The following is a 19,792-nucleotide window of genomic DNA, read 5'->3' on the forward strand; positions in this document are numbered from 1 at the left end:
GGATTTTTATCATCACTGGAAATGACAACTTAAAATAGGTCAAATTTGGAGACTAAGCTACTTGACAGTGTCCATTTAAAAGCTCTCACAAAACATCTGTTAATCCATAGAAGAGTGGTTTTCAACCTGTGGTGCGCAGACCCCTGGGGGACCACAGACTATGTCTAACATTTCCAAAAGAGTCTGCTCTGCATCTCTATTCAAAATTGTTAGGGGTCCGCAAATGAAAAAAGGTTGAGAATCACTGAGTTAGATTACCTTATGGGATTCTGCAACCTCTAATTACTGTGAGCAGTTCTCACTTTCCAAAAAGTAAAAAAACAAATCATTTCACTAACACAGAGGTGAAAGGTTTTATCATCTGTTAAGATGTAAGCTAATGTTCCTAACTCTCCTAGAACAAGTGATATCATTAACACTCAGCAGAGCAGGGAGCTAGGCTGCTTACACTACTAGTAGAGCCAAGGACGTCATTGGTTGCAGTAGAGCAAACTCAGAACCACTAACTCAAATCACAGCAGGCAAATAAATGGAGGAACTAGACTAAAACCAGGCCAGTCAGTTTAGTTTCATTGACATCAATGAAGCTATGTCAGTTTACACCAGCTGAGGTTTTTGCCCTACTGTTTCTGACCATTTTTCTAACCTATGTATTCAGTTGAAGGGTATAATCTCTAACAATTTTTAGGGTTTTTTTTAATATCTATTTCAGTTCAAATTTAAACTGATACTACTAGTCAACTGTAAGTAGTTACTAAATAGAGAGAAAATTAGATTTTTTTTAATGAAGTTAGCCTTTTTAAAAGAAAAACAGTAATTAAAATGATAGAGGAAAAACTAGAAGCTTAAATAAAAATACCCACAAAAACACTTCATGCAAAATCCAAAATCAGTTTTAAAAGAATATCTTTTCCTGGCATGGAGCTGCACATCAAACAACCTTCTGTTTTACCAGCCTTTTGGGTTGTTTGGTTTAAAGACTGTCTTGTCTCAATGTTTCCTGTGGCAGTGTAGGGAACAAAAAAGGCTATGTCAACTCGGTGCAAAATAAGGCATTTCTTTCCACCTACCTCTTCCATCTCAAAGGAGTCCTTCTGCGGTAGCTTTAGAATAGTTACAGATGGAGATGCTATGGGAGCATAAGGTTCTTTATCTGGAGTTGATGTAGGTGGATTTTGCAGCTCAGTGCTATTTTCAAGCTCATTATTCGTAGATATATTAGCATCACTACTGAAATTGGAGGAGTCCACAATACTAGATTCTTCAAACAATCTATTCTGGTGACTTGGTGAGTCAGTCTTTTGCTCATCCGTATGAGGCACATTATCATCCTGAGTTCCTTGTTTGTCACTAATTCCAGCAGAAAGAGTTGTGTCATTAAGTATGTCTATGAAATTGGGCTGATTACTAGATATCTCCTCTTTTACTGTAGCCAAAGATGGAGAATCTTTCTTTTTTAAGTGTTTTGGTAATTTTGATTCATTTTTTACATCATTTTCTTCAGTCTCTTGGCCAGGTAGCATTTTCTCTTTTTCAACAGCTGGGGGAGTAATGCAGCTGCTACTTTCTCCTGCCTGCTGGGGTATACACAGATTGAGTTTTGATAGGGTCTTCATTAAACGACTTGCAGTATTGCTTCGATTTAAAGGAGCAGGGTTGGAGGTCTCTTTGTTGGAAGACACTGAATTTATGCTGCCAATTTTCTGCAAAGGAGTCCCAGAAACTTGGGAATATAAGGAAGAAAAAGCATTGGCCACAGTAGTAAGCACTTCAATCTGACGAAAACGACCTGAAGCACATGAACAAAGCACAAGTTAAATTTTTAAGAGAACAATTGATGGTACTGTGTCTAATATTTGTCCAGTCTAGCTAAGAATGTCGTAGGACTTGCAACTAATTCTTCTCTCCGGAATGACTAAACAAAACCACCACAACTTACAGTGCACAGGTAAAACCATATTTCTGAACCCCAAATATCTCTCTCCCTTGTCTAAAATTAACATCAAAATTCACTTTGGATGTTGTGAACCCTCATCTTTATGGTCATCCATTTTTATTCAGGTCTATGTTCTGAGATTTTTGTAAAAGTGAGATCACCTGTCCTTATATATGATTTCAAGAGTATATTAGCAACATGTTAAGAATGTATTGTAATACACACTTATATCGAAGCTGATGTCTAAGGTCAAAATTTTAAAAATGTATAGATAATATTTTATTTATGTAGAAGCTTAGCCTCGATACCTACAATTTAGAGTCTTGGGGTATAAAGAGGTATTGATTCTTTGTATGACACAGTATATAAATACTAGCTTAAGAACATTAAGAGTTATCTAGAAATATAGGCTGTCTTTATGATATTTTAAAAAAGCAACCCCGACACGTCTCTTTCTGAAATTATCAAGGGCTCTCAAGAGCTGTTTATAATGCTGCCTAGTACTGAAAACTACAAGTGATCCCTTAAACCTTACAAACTTCTAATTGTTAAGAGCACTCTATAACTTCAGAAAGAGAAAGGTAGGGAGAGCTCTTATAGATACATTAAGTACAGAAACACAGGTAAAGTAAAATTGTGAGTACTGACAACACTTAGTCAGTTTTTCCCACTCCAAGTACTCCTGTAATGGAATGCCTCAATTACTCTATTTCCCCCTGCCCCTCCTCTTTCAATACTAATTTGATGCTCTGAACACCGATGGTGGAGTTCTCAGAAGGCTCAGCTTTGGCCTAACTGTGCTTCCAGTGAAGTCAATAGGAGTTTTGCCACATGGAACAGAATTAGGTCAACACTGAGCACTTTTTAAAATCTCACCCTAAGCGTCTACAGGACAAGAAAAGGCTCTGGAGTATTTTTGTTGTAGCTTGTTTCAGTGCTTTAAAATTGAAATGAAAGATGGCTTAGCAGAAACTCTCAAAAAGGCCAACATAAAACTCAGAAGATGATGGATAATGATGGGGCACCTTACTTCCCTACCCCAAAAACCTACCCAAATACGTACACATCACCTCTTGGAATGGTTACAATTAAACTGGAGTTTTACTGCTGAGTCTCGATAGGACCAAAATTTGGCTCTGAGACTATAAAAGCTTTACAGATTACTGGTCTACAGGTTCCATTTTCTGGTTGTTCACAAAATTTTAAAAGCTTAAATTAACCTTCACTTTAAAAGTATACTTACTTGTTAAAGCAAAATTTGGATTTTCCACTTCCATACGCTGCATTTGGGCATTCAAAAACACTTTGATATCAATCCCTCTGGCAAATGATGATGAATTAAAAAATCTTGATGGGATTTTAGAAGCAATATCTGGTTCATCTCTTCCAAATCCAAGGTTATAGAGTACTTCTTCAGGGTCTTCCTCATAAAGATCCAGTAATTCAGAAACACTAGACAAATGAAAAACAAGAGATTTTTCTACACAATGGCTCTCTTTAGGACATGGTCCCTTCAGTCTGGTTGCTATTTCAGCCCCCCAGTCTGTGCCCTACTGAAATTTTGCGTCCTGCAGCACAGTGCGATGGGCCCAAGTCATAAGTTTTCAAGGCATTTACACCTGGCATTTCTGTTCAAGCCATTAGAGAGATGAACCCAGTCAATGTTCAGATCCAAACTTTTTACATATTTATTTATAAACCCAATCCTTAATCCAAAAGTCTTGAAATCTGAAATGCTTCTTAAGTTCAGGCATTTCCAGAGTTCTGGCCCAACTGTCCTTATTTTCTGAGAGCCACAACTGGAAAAAAATGTCAAGTTCTTTCAAATAACCAAATTAATAGTCCCTCTTTTGCTACTAAGTACAATAACACATATAAATCAAGCCAAGTCCATTTATTTTAGGGATAGAAGTAGTAACTATTGGCAGAAGAAGAATGATAAATCCCACTGAACTGTGCCATATCCTCCAAAGCATAGTTCTTTTACCTTGAAACCGTTGCACTGCTTCTCCCAGAACCAGTGGAATTCATACTTCTCCCCTTCTGGTGGAACTGATGTCTCCTCTCCTTCGCCAGCATACCATTGCTGTCATACAAATGGACAATACTGACATGATGAACTGGTTCCTTGCAGTGATTCAATTCTCAGTCTTTAAGGAAAATTAAGTCTTCACTTTCAGAGAATTTCTTTTCCTGTTCAGTATTATCTGGTTTACATTAGCTAGGTCTCATTTTATAAATACACAGAAATAATTAATTCTTAGTCCCTTAATAAAAAATATACACCCTGAGAATCCTAAAGCAAGAGATGCAAACTAATAAAACACTACTGCAATCTCCCATAAAAACAGTCCCATCTCCCTTCCTGCTCTCACCCTCCTTCAAGCCCACCTAGAAGTGTCAAAAGTATCCCTTACTTCAGCAGGCTTATGTTCTCCACTCCCTTACCTCCCCCACAGGACCGCCTCTTCACACTGGACCTGGTCATGGCTTGCTGCTTGTGTTACCTCACCTCTTAGATGCTGATTTCAACTCCCTAACCCCTGCTGCTCCCTGCTGAAAGGAACAGATTGAGGCCCACGAGCAGCACGAAGCAGGGGAAGCCCCCCAGACAGGCCTGGGAATTGGTTGTGCTTCCAGATTAGGGGAAATGGAATGGGACTGGCTCCAACCAAGACTCCCACCCTGATTTCTCCTCCCCAGTTCCAGACTATCTCCTCCCTACATCCCCAGCAACTGGTGCTGCCTCAGCATTTTCCAGTGTCGTACAGACTAAATGACTTTCCCTGAATGGCATCAGCATCACCACCCTTTTGGGGAATAGAGATTTTTAACCATTAGACAATGGGAGTTTCACTTGCAAGCAATCTGGCAGAACAGTCACCTAGGAGCTAAGGGAACACAGAGCAGCTGGGTCCATTTATATAAGGGCTCTTACTGGACCTAACTGAGGTGAAGTAGCAAAAGGTCTTAGGCTATGTCTACACTACCTCGGTAAGTAGACCTTACACTACACAACTCCAGCTAGGTCACGTTACCATGGGATGTCGACAGGGGAAAACTCTCCCGTTGACTTACCTTACTCTTCTCATCAGGGGTATAGTACAGGGTTGACTGGAGAGCAATCTGCTGTTGATCTGGTGGGTCTTCATTAGACCCACTAAATCGACCGCCGATGGATCGATCTCAGAGCATCGATCCCGGCTGTAGCGTAGATGTAGCCCGAGTCTACTTGCGTCTGACTGCACTTAGAACATTGCTTTGGGGGTAACCGGGAGGCCTTTCCCTAAAGGCTCTCTCCCAGTACAGTCACCTGCCCCCCTTACTCCCCCCAAAAGAGGCTTTTTCTAGCCAAGATTCCATCTCAAAGGTTGAAAGAAGGAGCAAATTTTCCCTTGACACTGTCCAGAAACAGATTGAGCATTTGAGTGGCGGATGAGGGAACTGAAGTAAGCCACTTATCTCTTGCAGAAATGTTGCTTTATGTTCAGAGATTTCCCCCTTTTACTTGATATTCCAGATTAAATGCGATGGAAGTAAAAGAACATATTTATGGGATACATTTTTGTGAGTATTAAAGTCGTTTCCCCCCCATATTATTAGTGACATCTTCTTTGTAGGAGTAAACTCTTCTGCATGGAATGGTTCTAGTACTGGGACTGCCTAGTTTACCTCTACCTCATAGTTCAGATAATTTTATTTCAATATTCCCCTAAAGCAAAACAAAAATGAGATACTTGCCATGTTTCCATTTTTGCATCACTTTGATGTAGATGATTAGCTGCAGGAAAATAAAGGAAAGAATTGTACATAAAGCTCTTTGGCAAAACAGCACTTATAATTGATAAGAAATAGTAGCCAACAACATATGAATCCAACAGCATATGTTTGTAGATGCCACTTCACCTCCCAGAGTCCATTCTTTACACATACAAGTGTACAATCAGTATGTATGCACATTTGTAATAATAGGTGTTAGTTGGTTCTATCCTTTAGAGTTGATCAAAAGTTTTTTGAAAAATATTTTTCTGTTTTTTCTGCCTCCCACCTTCAGAAAATTTTGACATTTGAAAATTTTCAGCCAGCTCTAACAGCTTTGCCCTTTTCCCTTTCAGTCATATGACCAGAGCTTGGATTGTTACTTAAAACAAAGGGGAAACACCTCTCTAAAAAATCCTTTCTATGGCAGGCGGAATAACAAATGAAAAGTCTATTAAGAGGAATCTTTTTAATCCCACTTACTCTAATTCAGTAAGTGATATGGACTAAATTAATTACATCAAGTCAACTGTCAAATAAATTGCTTTCCTCGTTATTTTTAAAAGACTTACAAAAAAATTATTTCCTCTCCCAAGGTCCAACTCTCCTTCTGTGGTGTTGATGGCAAGACTCCGACTGACTCCAATAAGAACAGGGTTGGGCTCAGATCAGATCTGACAGTTCTCAAACACTTTTTAGAATTGCAAAAATTGTTGTCAACTTTTTGTATGCGCCTTATTCTGCATGTATGCAGAGAGTAGCTGGACAAGCAGAACCCAATCTGTGAAGTGCTGATCTGCCTCTGCATGTATGGAACTTGAGCATGTTTGGCAGCTCTCAGCACTGGACCCTCAATGCAGATCAGCTATTCAGCTCGGGGCCTCTCTGGCAATTTAAAACATTCAAATCACCAAAAGGCTGTGCAGGCCACATTTTTTAGGTCAAGAGGTTTAAAAAAAATAAATAAAAAAAAAAGAAAGCCTGCTCTGAGGGGCCACCTCTCCTCCTCCTCCAAAAGAAAGAGGGGAAAAGAAGAACTAGTGGGAACAAGCAGAGAGAAGCAGAACAAACAGTAAAGCAACAACTGGAGATACAAGGGGGAAAAGTGTGAAAACAGACAAGATCTAAACCGCCTTCCCCTTTGTTTTTATTTTGTTTGGTGGTTGTTGGTTTAAACACTTATCTACTGGTTTTTATTTCAGGGTTTATTTAATTCTTTCTCCCATCTTTCATACTCTCTTCTCTTTCCTTCCTCCTTAACTATCAGCTATTAGCTGAACACTTGATGCCAAATTTGGCCATCAGAAAACTCTCACATGCCACTCCCACTGGTTTCCATGGAACTGGTGCACGTGTCTGACCTCCATAACTGGCCCATATAAAGAGAGCACAAGCATTAGCGCAGTCATTTTTCTCACTGCTTGCACTCTTTCCACCAATACTTTGGACTGTTTCATTGCTGTCTGCACCAAAGCACATGAAGTAGCAGCAGACAGCTGCTCCCTTCATTACGCAGACTCCTTCAAGGCTGGCTCTGCCCTGCAGGAAGGCCAGGTCACAACAAGTTGACAAAAAATAAAGAAATAAAGTTTGGATGAAAGAAAAATAAATAAATAGGTTTGATTTGGGTTTTTTGCAAATATCTTATCTTCCCTTTTGCTTTCCAGACAGCTTTACCATCAGACTTTGACCAGACTGGAAATAATGACTTTTCAAAATAAATTCAAACTCTTGAATGTTACTTAAATAATAATTTTAAAAAATGCTTGCTTTAATAGTCAAATAACCCTGCCACACCCACCTTCCGCTCCCAGGGATAAGTCATCTTCAAAACTTCCTCCATTTCTCACCAGCATGCCTGAAAATGTACATTTGGCAGTTCAACGCCTATATAGTGCTGTAATGTTTTCTTTCCAAAAGCTCATATAACATTTTTTAGTTTAAACAGAGTTAATGCTGTAGGATTTACTCGGAACATCTTTACAGATCGTTTATCATTTACACCTTGATAATGTACAGATAAAGCCTATGGTATTTTGAAGTTACTATTCACATCACAGAAAAGCTTATTTTAAAAGAAGAGCTAAAAGAGTGAGAGGTCACTCTAAAGCTACTAGAGGGGCCAGATGAAGAACAATTCCACGTCAACTTGCAAGCTAATTAATCATAACTACTTACCCCCTGGTACCATACCTAATGTAAGTACTCTGCACTGGATGTTAAGTTACACTCCAGACATCTTACCACAGGGCTTCAGGGTTAATAAATTAGCCCAGTCATCCCCTTTCTTCCACTGGTATATACTGCGAGTTCTTTTTATATGCTCTGCAACTACCTGCAGATTCTTGCTGTACTTTGAACTTTCAAATTTTGTTCTGCTCAGATAGTAATTTTTTCAGGTGTGGCCATTTCAGTTAGAGCAAGCAAAGAAACACAGTACGAAAGTTGACCTAGTTCTAAGACTGTAAATTAACTAGCTTCCCCTTTCCCACGCATGCACGCGCACACACACACACAGCTTCTGCAGAGATTTTGCATTTATATAAAAGCTGAAGCACGGGAATAGTCTTTTTAAAGACTTCTTCAACTCTTGAAAAAAAAAATCTGACCCTTTTCCCCTTCCCTGAACTTCTCCCTCAACTGCACAAGAATATCTTAGCAAAATCAAGATAGCCATAACATATGCATCTGGGTAACAACTGATTTTAAAATCATAAACTAGGAAAGCAGAAAAGTTCATAATAAAAGCAGCTATCCAAGAGCACAGAGTCTTTTCTTACCCTTCAACGTAGGATTGCTTTGCTCATCCAGGGAGGCTCCCAGAGGCGTTCTGAAACCACAGAAAAGGTTAATGCTAGTTTAAAACGTTGCTTCTTCATGTCCTTCCTTAAGAGCTATAACCAGCTTGTGATAAGAGCAGTTGTGCCTCCTTCCTCCCCCAGAAAGCCTGCACAAATGCACAGGGACTGACAATAACTTACTAAACAATCTCCAACCTCCTGAATAAACACTTGTGAAAAAAACAGGTTGATAAAACTGGCAGCACTCATACCTACGAATGTTAACACAGGAATCAAGATTAAGGCAAACGTTAAGAAGGCCACAGGCATTCTGTAGGTTGTGAAAGAAAATATGGTGTGTTATATTGTGCCCACACTACCAATAAGAATGAATTGGAACAGTGGGGGTGGCACTACGCAGGAGGAAATTCATTTTAAACTCATTTACACTTTAAACGTTGACACCTGTTTTTCCTACACTGAAATCCGATGGATAGGTGAGTAAAGGTATGAAAGACAGACAGACAGGCAGACACACACACACACACACCTTCTCCCTCCTTCCCCCCTCCCCCGGCAAATTGTAAGTTCTTTTGGTCAGTGATTGTCTTTTTGTTCTGTGTTTCTAGTAGGTGCAATACAATGGGGTCCTGGTCCATGACTAGGACCACCAAACACTACTGTAATACAAAAAATAAGTAATAGTAATAATAATAACACAAAGTCTAATCAGAAACGAGAACAATCTGAGACCTAAAATATCCGTCAAGTCATTTGCTAGCTCGGATACTGGATCAAATTCTTTAGCTTTTTTTCTAGGACAGATGTAATCACTATTTCAAGAATGGAAAGAGGCTTTTTGAAGGGCCCAAACCTGCAGTCTTTGAAGTCAACAGCAAAACTCCCACTGACAAGAATTGGACCCTAGTGGAGTTAGTATTACTCATCCTGTGTAAACTAATTCAGTTCATAAGCTCTTTAAACAGACCAAACATTAATACAGAGCTGCCACCAATGTAGACAAACGACGGCTAACAAGAACCTGCTATGCAGTAAAGCAGCTTGGTACAAACCCAAGACATGAAATAAAGTAAAATATGATTAAAGAAGGGCAAATCAGATGACTTAAGTGTTTACATCATGAATACTTCCTATATGGGCAAGTGAAGGTTTTTCAGTAGACAAGCAGAGAAAATTGCCCAAAGTTACTCTGAAATAAACAAAAATGTGATATGGTATTTGTTCTGGTTCCAAAATTAAATTCTGGAATGAAAAGCGTGTATTTGTTTCCTAACACACCCTTTATTTTACAATGCAAATTGTTCCTCTGGAACAGTTTACTGTTGCTACATGTTGTCCTTTGATAATGAGTCTTCAGAAATAACTTGTTACAGTGACATGCCAATTAAAATACTGACAGTATGAGTAATATTTACTCAGCTAGGTGACAGAACAAGCCTTTAGAAATTCAAATCTTTTGGAATTTTGGGTCTCTCGTGGGAGTAAATAGGGCTCTAAGTGACTAGGTTTTTTATTAAATCTATTCAAGTTACAGCAAGTCTTATGTTCTGAATTAACAACCATGCCTATTGTTTATATCCTGGTTTTAATGGCTAAATTTCTATTCTCCCTCTTCTTCCTTGGAGGCCACTTCAGCATGTCTTACTTTTTAGCTAGACAAAGTTACTGGCGGCAACTTCCTCAATTGATGCCAGTAGTGTGCATGCACTGGCTGGCAGAGAATGGTAAAAAGCAAGCAGCAAAACTGGCATTCTCCCTCAAAAATAAAGCCTGTCACCTCTGCAGCCTGTTAACAGCTACTAGAAAGAAACTTTGGCAAGCAATCTGTCTGCATCCCTGCTTGAATCTCTACACACACACACACACCCCACCACTTTATAGTCCATTCCATTGAAAAATTGTACATTTAAAAAGAGAAGAGCATAAGAACAACAGAAGCCCTTTGAACAACAGCAAAGCAACTGGGATATGTTTTTTAAGGAATATTTTCAGCAGCATGGCTCGTAAGTCAGCTGATTCAGGTTTGCTTTCAAGTGCATTATGTTGCTAAACAGGAGATTTTAGAGATCTTTCAATATATCCTCATACTCAAGAAAAGGCACATTGTACACTGAGGGTGGATACCATACTGCTACGGCAGACTCCGAAGAAGCTGCCTGCTTTCACAGCCCTAAATGAAGTAGCATGAGTGTGGAGTAGATGCAACACAGGGCAAGGACAAATGGAAAACCAAAGAATCTGGAATGCAGAGCTTCATAAAAGTCTTGACTTGCACTGGAATCAGGGAACCAACATGACTTAGATCCCTCAGAGAGATGACAAGACATCTCCCAAACATTCTAGGTGCAGTCAGGAAGAGTGGGGGAGGGGGAATTCTCTGGGATCTTCTACTCAACACCTCCTCTCAAACATTTACCCCTCTCTTTACACCCACAGTGCCCATGACTGTAGGCTCTATGTCCTGATCAGGTAGATTAGATACACATGGTTGTGCCCATAGTGGACTTTACTGAGAATTCTGCTTTTCACCTTCCACAAGTTGTAGAAAATTTCTGTTGGGTTTGTTTGACCCAGTATTGGTTATTTTAGGAAAACTTTAACAATTAATGAAGATCTTGCATTGTATTTTAGAAGTAGTTAAAACTTTGGTTGTTAAAAATCATAGTTTGGCAGCCAAAGTGCAATTAAATAGTGTGTCCATTCTGCCTCAAAAACTCAAAACAAAAAAAATATGTTCTCGGTCAGATTTCAAATCCTCCTCTTTCTTGAATATTCTACATGAGAAAGTTCCTAAACACTTTCCAACAGGGTAAGCTATGTTGTTATTATTATAGAAGACATTTTGGCCAAACAAAAACACTCAAATTCAAAAAATAAAAACCATCCTTGAGTTCAAATGGAGGATTTCCTCCTTTCTGTTTCAATGTAAGATGGGTACACAGCTGATATTTTATGTTTATCTTAAACAGCCTTAGTCAATGCACTAAATTCTTTTAAATCATTTCAAAAACAGTGGCAAAACTGAGATAAATGAAGGAAGACCTTCCTACAGGGATGACAATTCCATGAAATGGAGCTGAAGTGGGATGTTTCTTAGGCCTCGATGAATATTGCCACAATGTGATGAGTGCTTTTCTACCCCAATAGCTGTAAACAGGTTTATACATATATAATTACACATACACACACATATAAATAGTGGAGCCTGGTGTGATGTGGAGAGACTTCTGCATAGCCATGAACTATTTGTACAACAGATGAGAAATTTCAATGATTAGAGTCCCAAACTGCTAATGCATACCACAGAAACAGTCAACCAGTAAGTCCATTTTCCTTACAATGACAACATTGTGGATAGTCTTTTGAAACAAAAAATCTTACAAGCAGAGCTCGTTACCAAGAATGTTGATGCTACTTCATTTGAACTAATACCACTGCAAAACCTTTCGGACTGGCCAATCAAATTTGATCCTACTTTTTCTAAAATGTCATATAAACCTAAGAACAATAGAAATGTATTCATTCATTCCTATGGGGAAAGTATTTTTCGTATTTTTACACACCAAACAACAAGGTATTTTGCTAACTCCTGAGAGCCAGGACATGTAATTAACTAGAAACAGAAATAAAATCAGTCTATTTTTGTTGTACACACTTGGAGAAGTCCAGATTATGCAACAGTATAGTGAAAAGCACGTTAGTAGATTGTTATAAGAAATTCAGTTACAATCCAGGAAGATAGTTCCTGTAATGCAGGTGTTATTTTTAACAACACAATGTAAAATATGTTCAAGATTTTTGATATTGTCTTTAACCAGCAATGTGGACAGAAAAAGAGGAAAACCACCAGGGATCATCGAGGCAGGGCCGGCTCTAGGTTTTTTGCCGCCCCAAGCAAAAAAAATTTGGCTGCCTCCTACCCCAGCCCTGGGCTCCCCCTGGCACCCTCCTACTGCCCCAGCTCTGCCTGGAGCCAGACACGCTGGTCTGAGAGGCACAGTAAGGGGGCCAGGGGGTTGGAGAAGGGGCATGGGATCCCATGGGGCAGTCAAGGGACAGGGAGAAGGGGGGGCTGGATGGGTCGGGGGGGGGGCCTGTCAGGGGGCTGGAGTGTGGACAGGGGTTGGGGCAGTTAGGGTGGGGGGGTCTCAGGAGGGAGAAGTCAGGGACAAGGAGAAGGGAGGCTTAGATAGGGGGTGGGGTACTGGGGGGCAGTTAGGGGCAGGGGTCCCAGGAGGGGGCGATCAGGGGACAAGGAGCAGGGGGGATTGGATGGGCTGAGGGTTCTGTGGGGGGCAGGAAGTGGGAGGGAGTGGATAGGGGACGGATCTACCTCCCCGTGGAGTGTCCTCTTTTTTGAATGTTAAAATACGGTATCCCTACCATTCACAGTGCCACCTCATTCTAGCAGGGAGCTCTCCATTCACAGCAAGCTGCAGCAGAGGTCTCAGCTACCTCACTCCCTCCCATCCCTTTCCTGTTGATAGCTGCCAAGGGAATGCTGGGAAAAGTAGTTATTTCCCTGCTCCAGGGCTGGCTCTATAGGCAGGAAGCTAACTAAGGAACTACAGCTCCCAGGGCCCCCTGTTGGTTCTCAGCCCCCAGGCTGGATCTCTGCTGCCCCTGCAAATGTGCCGCTCCAAGCACCTGCTTGCTTTGCTGGTGCCTAGAGCTGGCCCTGCATCTAGGGCTAGAAGAACTAGCCCAGCCCATTCCCTTTGATTACGCATGCACATATGCAGAGAGAGAGTAGCAGACGCCTTGTCAAAAAGTAAATTAGATTATTGTCTCTCACCACCTATAATAGACAATAATATACATTTACGCACAAATTTAACTGTGTACTACCTACAGTCTTGAGCAGGGCTTTGGAGCTGTGCTCTGGGTCTGCCCCAGCTCCAGGCAAAAACCTGCAGCTCCACTGCACTGGAGCTGCTCCATGCTCCGCTCCAAAGCCCTGGTCTTGAGAGTATAAACCTGTGAGGAGCTGTGCACTTATCCAAAGTGCTGAGAATTCCCAGCTCCCACAGACATTACTGGTAGTTGCTGGCACTCAGCACATCACAGAATCAGACCCTAATTGCCTATTGGTCTGATCCTGCTCCACTGAAGTCAATGGGAACCACTGATATTAACAAATCACTTGAGCTTTGCAAAAGCCAGCCACAAGAACAAAGTTTGAATAGTGTGTGGATATCAATAAGCTGCAGGGTGGAAGGTCTATGCATTTAAGACTACAGAGAGTACAACATTTTTATGTAATACATGAAAACTAAAGGAACAGTGTCAAAGTAGGATTTGCCAACTCTACAAAAGAGGCATATTTAATTTTTTAGTATAAAGTACAGAATTGGTCAGCAACAACATTTACAAACAGTACATTTACACTTGTACAGGATCTTTTATGCAAGGATCACAGAGGGCTTTACAAACATCCGTTAACTAAACCATGCAACATCCCCGTTAATCAACTTTTTTGTGCCTTGCTTTCCTCAGCTGTAAAATAAAGAAAACAGCAATTTATGTGGCTTGCTCAAAGTTACGCAGTCAGTCAGTAGCAATGAACGAAAGCCAGGAATTCTGGCTCCCAATACTCTGATCTAATCAACAGACACTACTGCTTCATAAGTCTTCTATCCTGCATAATGATAATAATTAATAATAAAATCTAACATTATATAGGTTTGTGACTTTAGTTATTAAGTATGCATATTGTCATTATGTGGATATATGTATAATTCCTTTAAACCTGTACCGAGAAGCTAAGAAAGGAGAAGATTCTAGACAGAAAGTCTGTGAATAGAGACAGACTAGCTTTCGGAAGAATCTCTCCCCCCTGCATTCTAGTAAAGCTTCTAGTTTAGCACTAGACCCGTGTAAAGAAAAGGAACATACTGATTTGGTAGCCACTATTTACCAAGATTTGCTGAAGTTCTACTTCTTACAAGACCCACAAGTCATTAGGTCATAGAAAAGTTAAGGCATCTTGTCTAATTTTGGCATTCTGAAAAAAAATAGTCACTGACAATGGACCACAATTTGTCAGAAGGGAATTCCAAGTTTTGGGGATACAGTATGTCAGCAGCCCTCTCTGTCCACAAGGGAACAGGTCACCTGGACTGCACAGAGACTTCTACAACAAAGACACCATATTAGCTCTGCTGAGCTATATGGTAACACATTCATCAGTCTCTAGAGTAAGCCCAGCTGAGTTGCTCACTGGGTCAACGGATCAGACTAGCACTACCAACCTTTAAAGTGAATTTTCACCATAAACTGTTATGTCTAAAGGATGGCAGTGAAAGATAAATATAGGAGGTCCTGAACTTTCTTTAACTATTGGGATGCCACCCAAAGCTCACCTAACATTAAACTAGGACAACTATCCTTGATAAAATTGAAAGAAGAAAAATATTGGACAAGATCAGCTATTGTCACTGGCTACAGCTGAACCTCAAAATACTATATGGTGGAGACTGAAGAAAAAGCTTATTCTAAATCTAACTGAACTGTTTTGTGACAATAGCAACAGTGGTATTCATTCCACAGTCTTAGTAAAAGTACATAATTAGAGCCCTACCAAATTCAGTTGATTTTGGTCAATTTCAGTCATAGAATTTTAAAAACTGTAAATTTCACTGTGTTGTAACCTTGGGTGCCCCAATCCAAAAGGAAGTCATGGGGGGAGGCAGGTGCGCCAGGATTTGGGGGGCACTATTTTCTTCGGCAGCGACCTCGGCGGCAGGATCTTTGGCCGCCCCGGTCGCCGCCGGCATTTAGACGAAAGGACCTGGGGTGGGGGGAGCGGGGAGGGCCAACTGCAGCAAGTAAGGGAAGGGACGGCATGCAGGGGGACCCCCCGGCCCCAGCTCACCCCTGCCCCACCTCCTCCCAGACCACTGTGGCCGCTTCACTTCTCCTGCCTCCCAGGCTTGCAGCGCTAATCAGCTTAGGTGCTGGAAGCCTGGGAGGCGGGAGAAGTGAAGCGGCCACGGCGTGCTCGGGGTGCTCGTGCACAGAGCAGGGGTGAGCTGGGGCAGGGGGGGTGCCTCAGGGCGGAGAGCTGCCGCAAGGGGGGCACCTCAGGACAGAGGGGGGGTGCTGCTGCGGGGGGGCGTGAATCAGGGCAGGGGTATGGGGGGGGAGGGCGCAAGGTGGAAGTTTCGTCTAGGGCGCGAAACATCCTTGCACCGGCCCTGGGGGGAGGGGGTCACAAGGCTATTGTAGAGAAGTCGCAAAATCGCCACCCTTACTTCTGCGCTGTTGCTGGTGGCAGCATTGCCTTCAGAGTTGGGCAGCCAGACATGAGCATCTGCTGGCCAGGCACCCAGCTCTGAGGGCAGCACCACCACCAGTAGCAGCGTAAAAATGAGGGTGGCATGGTATGTGGTTACGGAGGTCGGTGGTCGCCCCGCCCTACACACAAAGCCAGCCCAAGGTCTGTTTAACCCCTGAGCACCAGGGCGGGACAAGGCTGGAAGCACCATGGCCAAGGGCTCCTACTGTATGCCAGGTTCCAGCTTGTCCTCACCAGGCTGGTGAGAGATGGGGCTTCCTCCTCCCCTGCAGGGGCCGCTCCCGGGGCCCAGACAGAGCCACCTCCAGGAACCTCCCCCAGCTTCAGGAAGCTCTGCGGCTGCAGGCTGGGAGACCAGCTCTGAAGACAGTGCTACTAACAGCAGCAGCGCAGAAATAAGGGTGTCATGGCAGGATATTGCTACCATTACTTCTGTGCTGCTGCTGGTTCAGACGTTGCTTTCAAGCTGGGTGGCTGGCCAGCATCGACCACTCTCCAGCCACCCAGCTCTGAAGCCACCACAGAAGTAAAGATGGCAATACCACAACCCCCCTACAATAGCCTTGCAACTGCCCCACAACCTTTGTTTGGGTTGGGACCCCCACTTTGAGAAACACTAATCTCCCACATGAAATCTGTATAGTATAGGGTAAAAGTATACAAAGGACCAGATTTCATGGTCCATGACACCTTTTTCATGGCATGAATTTGATAGTGTCCTAGAGATAATCCTTTAGGGAAGTCCAAGCCTAAGGGACAGGAGTCTATATATTTGAGATTAGATACATCATGTCAGTCAGTCAAACAAAGAAAAAGGATCCTCAGGGCCAGAAGGTGACTATATGTGGGAGAATGGTAAAGCTGATGACTCAGTAATCTGTTGCTAAATGTTTAGTAATAAAGGGGAGGAGAGAAAGGGATGTGCACTGTTTCCTTAGAAGTGTAACATGAAGCCAGTCAAGATGAGGATAGGGAAGGTTTCAAGAGGAGCCCTGCAGTCAGTCAGGGAGAGAGAGAGTAGATTTAGGGATGACACTGTTTTCCTTAATCTTTGCTCAGTATTAGAAGAAAGTGACTCTGTAATACTTTACCATTGTCACATGACAGATAGTTGATTTTTCTTTCCTCTCAGTTTGCCAGACAGCCACACTGATACATGCATTGCTACTCTAGTAGCTTATTAATGGTACACTTATTCTCAAAGAAGAACTTCAACTGTTCCCTAATAAGAGAAAGCGCACTACCGACAGAGTTAAAAGTAAAACTGCATGCTTTGAGGGCCCAACCCTTCAACTCACACTCACATAAGTAAAGGTTGTTAAGTTCAGGTCCTTTAGCTAATGAAGAATTGTGGACACTGCTACTTAGACATATGTCATTATTTAGAGCAGTACTGGAACTTCTGGTTTGCAGAAGTACTTACCTGCAATCTTTAAGCCATATGGCGATCTTCTCATTTGGAATATTACCTTTGGGAGAAAAGAAAGGGAAGGAGGGAGAAAAGCAAAGAGTTGTAATTGATGCTCTGTGCATTCCAGCTGTCTCATAAAGAAAGACGAATGGAGCCTTTTAAACACCACTTACACTACTGCCACACAAACAAGACTGCTGACAAGAGCAACAAAAAAGGAGACAACAACAAACAAAAGAAAGAAGAATAAAACTCAATGGCAGGCCAAAAATCTGAGAATTAAAAATACTTTTAACCCCAGACTGCGTCTCTCACATCTGGTGCAACCCAGCAACGCTTCCATCAGGCAGGGCTAATGGACGGGCCGATTCCAGTCCCTGCTTTCCCCCCTTCCCTGCCGCAGTGGAGACAACCGGACAGGACAGACCTCCTTCTGCAGCCAGGAGCAGTTTTCCGACGGTGAGCTCGTCCTCCCGCCGGGCCAGCTCAGCTGCTTCTGCCGAGAGCTCCTCCGCCTCCGATGCCTGCCAGGAGTCCCTGCTCTTGGCCCAGGCCTTTCTCTTCTGGCTGGCCCCGGGCCACTCCTCTGCCCCCGGCGGCTCCTCCATCAGGACCGCGGCTCCTGCGGCTGCTGCTTCACTTCACAAGGCGACGGCAGCAAGGCGCCCTGCCGGGCACACGCGAGCCGGGTGAGCGCGCCGAGCCCGGCTCAGCCTCGCGGGACGCGAAGCGAGGCGGCAGCGCCTTCCCACGCGCGGGGACGGGCTCCCCGCGCTCAGCCCCGCTGGATAACGAGCAGCCGCGCCCGTAGTCACCCAACGCCCGCCAGCCCCCGGCAGCCGGCGCGCCCCCGCGCTCAGCATCGCCCCCCGCCGGCCGGCCGGCCCCCGCGCGACAGGCGGCTCGCGCCCTCGCTCACCTATTGCAACACTGGGCGGCCCTCCAGGTCCGCCCTGAAAACGATCCCACGTTTGGCCGCCCCCGCCCGGCCGCCCGGGGGGTCGCTGCAGCTCGCTCCCCTCCCAGCCTCGCCCCAGCTGGCGCCTGTCACCCTCCGCTTCCCCCAAGTGGCGGCTTCCAGCCGGGGAGCGCAGCTCGAGCGGCCGCTAGGCAAAAAGTAACCAACAAAGCGGGGAGGCGCCGCCCGGCCGAGCCGCGGGAGCCGAACGGCAACCCGAGAACTTAATCCAATCAGGTGTTCCTCAAAGCGCTTCCCTCCGCGGGGCCGGATCGGGCCCCCTGCCCCCGCAGCCAGCGGCGGAGTCCGTGGGAGGACCGAGCCCAGCCCGGAGCCACCCTGTCGTGCCGGGGGGCGAGGAGCCGCTGCTCTGCGGGGCTGAGCCGTATCACATAGCGGGCCCGGGGGAGGAGGATTCACCCGCCTGGGCTGGAGCTTGCGGCGGCCAGCAGGGTCCCCTCTGAACTTCCTCATACCGCTGCTGGGAGAAAGTTTGCGCCCACGTTGATGGGACCCAAGCAGAGCCGCGCAGTCTCCGCCTGCCGGGCACAGCCGGCTGCACGCGGGGGAGCGCCCTGCTGCAGGGACCGGCTTCCCCTTTCTGCATCTGCCCCCTGGGGCCAGGGTAGCCAGTGACCCCCTCCCTCCCGCGGCGCGTCCAGAGGCTAGTGGGGAGGTGATAGTGCAGATAAAGACACGGGGAGGGCGATTGTTGTCTGTCTCCTTGGAAATCCACAGTAAAATCCTCCTGCAGCGTCAGGGGCTTTTTAAACGGGGGGCGGGATATGGGGCGATTGGAAAATCGACGCGCTCTTGCTGGGGAGCAAAAGGTTATTGACCCCATTAAAGGCTCGTGGCAGCCCATCCGCTCTCACGCCACAGTGTCCTCACCTGCTTGGGGAGGGTGAGCTGGTCCAGCTCACAAACACACCCAAGAGGGAGGGTGGGGAGAGGACGAGCAGAAGATATTAAGAGCTCGAAGAGTGAGGAAAGGGCACACTGGAAAGAAACATGGCTTAAGAACTAGCCCGAGAAGAGCGAACAAATGATGAGAGTGTAGAAAAGTGAGTGTGCAAACATGCAGAGGAAGGAAAAATACTGATAAAGGAGAAGGGAGAGGTGGATGACAGGAAGAGAAAGAGCAGAGATGAGACATTCAGCATTCCCTTCTGAAGGCAATTATATATTAATTTCCTATATCATGTCATGGACCTAGGGAGGGTCCCATTGTGCTTTAGGACCTATAAACAGAGAACAAAAGAGATGAGCACCAGGCCCCAAAGAGCTAACAATCTAGGTTATATTCATATAAAATAGTTTGAATCTGTTTTAACAGTAGCTCGGTTGTGTCTGCTGAAATCAGTGAAAATAGTCCTGAGTTTAGATGAAGAGACTTGACTCCATCTTCCCAGATCTAACACTGTGGAGGCTATAGATCACTCTCGTTTTTCTACCAGAGAGGTGACAGGCCATTAGCCCAGTAATGTTTCCTTCTTCCCACCCCTTCCATCTAAATGCACACTGTAGTTAAAGATAAGAGACAACCGTACTCAAAACGTTTCATTTCTAAGAGTCTAACTTTAGTAATCCTCTTTCCTGACTTAGCACAGGAATATTGGCCGAGAGTAAG

At 43.9% G+C, this 19,792-nt stretch overlaps 1 protein-coding gene across 7 annotated transcripts in view; it reads right to left on the reverse strand.

Annotated features, from left to right (window-relative positions):
• Positions 1 to 18,730, reverse strand: part of ITPRID2 (ITPR interacting domain containing 2) — a 60,704-nt gene extending 41,974 nt beyond the window's left edge. For 5 of the 7 annotated variants that reach the window (XM_030579814.1, XM_030579813.1, XM_030579812.1 and 2 more), the window contains exons 1-9: positions 18,555 to 18,639; positions 17,632 to 17,871; positions 17,217 to 17,262; positions 8,476 to 8,525; positions 7,497 to 7,553; positions 5,678 to 5,717; positions 3,924 to 4,022; positions 3,180 to 3,388; positions 1,071 to 1,789 (exon numbers count right to left, since the gene is read on the reverse strand). In XM_030579814.1, coding sequence (XP_030435674.1) covers positions 1,071 to 1,789; positions 3,180 to 3,388; positions 3,924 to 4,022; positions 5,678 to 5,717; positions 7,497 to 7,553; positions 8,476 to 8,525; positions 17,217 to 17,262; positions 17,632 to 17,812 — 1,401 coding nt within the window. In that variant the 5' untranslated portion in view covers positions 17,813 to 17,871; positions 18,555 to 18,639. Of the gene's footprint in view, positions 1 to 1,070; positions 1,790 to 3,179; positions 3,389 to 3,923; positions 4,023 to 5,677; positions 5,718 to 7,496; positions 7,554 to 8,475; positions 8,526 to 9,349; positions 9,355 to 17,216; positions 17,263 to 17,631; positions 17,872 to 18,554 lie in introns of those variants that run through there. The other 2 variants (XM_030579816.1, XM_030579817.1) reach the window with 2 other exon arrangements.
• Between the last annotated feature and the right edge of the window lie 1,062 nt (positions 18,731 to 19,792).

Source organism: Gopherus evgoodei, chromosome 11 (assembly GCF_007399415.2).
Source record: "Gopherus evgoodei ecotype Sinaloan lineage chromosome 11, rGopEvg1_v1.p, whole genome shotgun sequence".
Lineage (NCBI taxonomy): Eukaryota > Metazoa > Chordata > Testudines > Testudinidae > Gopherus > Gopherus evgoodei.